The sequence below is a fragment of the Nerophis lumbriciformis genome, linkage group LG21 (assembly GCF_033978685.3).
Source record: "Nerophis lumbriciformis linkage group LG21, RoL_Nlum_v2.1, whole genome shotgun sequence".
Lineage (NCBI taxonomy): Eukaryota > Metazoa > Chordata > Actinopteri > Syngnathiformes > Syngnathidae > Nerophis > Nerophis lumbriciformis.
Window position 1 is genome coordinate 4142501 of NC_084568.2, and position 2500 is coordinate 4145000.

The following is a 2500-nucleotide window of genomic DNA, read 5'->3' on the forward strand; positions in this document are numbered from 1 at the left end:
TACTGTGATACTGTAAGACTGTGGTACTGTGATACTGTAATAGTGTAATACTGTGGTACTGTAATACTGTGATACTGTGATACTGTGGTAGTGTCAAAGGTGATGTGTGTGTACTTACCACAGAGTTGAGGTGCTCCTCCAGGAAGATGTACCAGGACTTCTTGTGGGACATGACTCCATCACTGAAGGCTTCTTTACGTCGCCACAGAATCTCATCAGGGATCAGATTTTGACCTTTGAAGGCGTCCCTCAGAAGGAACTTCTCCACTCCGTGCTGCTCACAGAGACGATACATGTGAGGACTACGATACCTTCCATTCAATCACACACACTACTCTCATTCCACTCTTCTTACCCTTGGAGTCCTCATGTCAGGTGGCAGTGACAGGAAGTAAGCACTCAGTCTGTGGTCCAGGAACGGCACTCTGAGCTCCAACCTGCACCAGCACACCATAATCCATCATATTACAGGTGTGTCCATCATACTACAGGTGTGTCATATATAAGTCCATCATATTACAGGTGTGTCATAAGTCCATCATATTACAGGTGTGTCATATATAAGTCCATCATATTACAGGTGTGTCATAAGTCCATCATATTACAGGTGTGTCATATATAAGTCCATCATATTACAGGTGTGTCATAATCCATCATACTACAGGTGTGTCATAATAAGTCCATCATATTACAGGTGTGTCAAAATAAATCCATCATACTACAGGTGTGTCATATATAAGTCCATCATATTACAGGTGTGTCATAATCCATCATACTACAGGTGTGTCATAATAAGTCCATTATATTACAGGTGTGTCATAATCCATCATACTACAGGTGTGTCTATCATATTACAGGTATGTCATAAGTCCATCATACTACAGGTGTGTCCATCATATTACAGGTGTGTCATATTAAGTCCATCATATTACAGGTGTGTCATAATAAGTCCATCATATTACAGGTGTGTCATAATAAGTCCATCATATTACAGGTGTGTCATAATCCATCATATTACAGGTGTGTCTATCATATTACAGGTGTGTCATAAGTCCATCATACTACAGGTGTGTCCATCATATTACAGGTGTGTCATAAGTCCATCATATTACAGGTGTGTCATATTAAGTCCATCATATTACAGGTGTGTCATAAGTCCATCATACTACAGGTGTGTCCATCATATTACAGGTGTGTCATAATAAATCCATCATATTACAGGTGTGTTATAATAAGTCCATCATACTACAGGTGTGTCATAAGTCCATCATATTACAGGTGTGTCATAATCCATCATACTACAGGTGTGTCATAATAAGTCCATCATATTACAGGTGTGTCATAATCCATCATACTACAGGTGTGTCATAAAAAGTCCATCATATTACAGGTGTGTCATAAGTCCATCATATTACAGGTGTGTCATATATAAGTCCATCATATTACAGGTGTGTCATAATAAGTCCATCATATTACAGGTGTGTCATATATAAGTCCATCATATTACAGGTGTGTCATAATCCATCATACTACAGGTGTGTCATAATAAGTCCATCATATTACAGGTGTGTCAAAATAAATCCATCATACTACAGGTGTGTCATATATAAGTCCATCATATTACAGGTGTGTCATAATCCATCATACTACAGGTGTGTCATAATAAGTCCATCATATTACAGGTGTGTCATAATCCATCATACTACAGGTGTGTCTATCATATTACAGGTATGTCATAAGTCCATCATACTACAGGTGTGTCCATCATATTACAGGTGTGTCATATTAAGTCCATCATATTACAGGTGTGTCATAATAAGTCCATCATATTACAGGTGTGTCATAATAAGTCCATCATATTACAGGTGTGTCATAATCCATCATATTACAGGTGTGTCTATCATATTACAGGTGTGTCATAAGTCCATCATACTACAGGTGTGTCCATCATATTACAGGTGTGTCATAAGTCCATCATATTACAGGTGTGTCATATTAAGTCCATCATATTACAGGTGTGTCATAAGTCCATCATACTACAGGTGTGTCCATCATATTACAGGTGTGTCATAATAAATCCATCATATTACAGGTGTGTTATAATAAGTCCATCATACTACAGGTGTGTCATAAGTCCATCATATTACAGGTGTGTCATAATCCATCATACTACAGGTGTGTCATAATAAGTCCATCATATTACAGGTGTGTCATAATCCATCATACTACAGGTGTGTCATAAAAAGTCCATCATATTACAGGTGTGTCATAATCCATCATACTACAGGTGTGTCATAAAAAGTCCATCATATTACAGGTGTGTCATAATCCATCATATTACAGGTGTGTCATAATCAATCCCATTACAGGTGTGCATACGTACCCGTGTGCAGCAGTGGTGCGATCAGCTCTGAGGTTATCAAACAAGTAAAGTTCTTTCAGCAGTCGAACACTTTCTTCTGATCCTGCCTGCGCACTTGGAGCCTGGACAATGACATCA

The 2500-nt window shown here is 38.4% G+C and overlaps 1 protein-coding gene and 1 long non-coding RNA gene across 4 annotated transcripts in view; one reads left to right on the forward strand and one right to left on the reverse strand.

The window, feature by feature from the left end:
• LOC140679672 (uncharacterized) overlaps positions 1-2500 on the forward strand; it is a 19147-nt gene that overhangs the window by 16420 nt on the left and 227 nt on the right. Inside the window, exons 3-5 of one of the 2 annotated variants that reach the window (XR_012051039.1) lie at positions 124-295; positions 376-471; positions 2370-2500. The exon at positions 2370-2500 is cut by the window's right edge and continues 227 nt beyond it. This is a non-coding gene — a long non-coding RNA (uncharacterized lncRNA). Of the gene's footprint in view, positions 1-123; positions 472-2369 lie in introns of both variants that reach the window. The other variant, XR_012051038.1, reaches the window with a different exon arrangement.
• Positions 1-2500, reverse strand: part of asns (asparagine synthetase) — a 44560-nt gene that overhangs the window by 1772 nt on the left and 40288 nt on the right. For both annotated transcript variants that reach the window (XM_061983233.1, XM_061983234.1), the window contains exons 9-11: positions 2384-2484; positions 356-437; positions 119-274 (exon numbers count right to left, since the gene is read on the reverse strand). In XM_061983233.1, coding sequence (XP_061839217.1) covers positions 119-274; positions 356-437; positions 2384-2484 — 339 coding nt within the window. The remainder of the gene's footprint in view (positions 1-118; positions 275-355; positions 438-2383; positions 2485-2500) is intronic.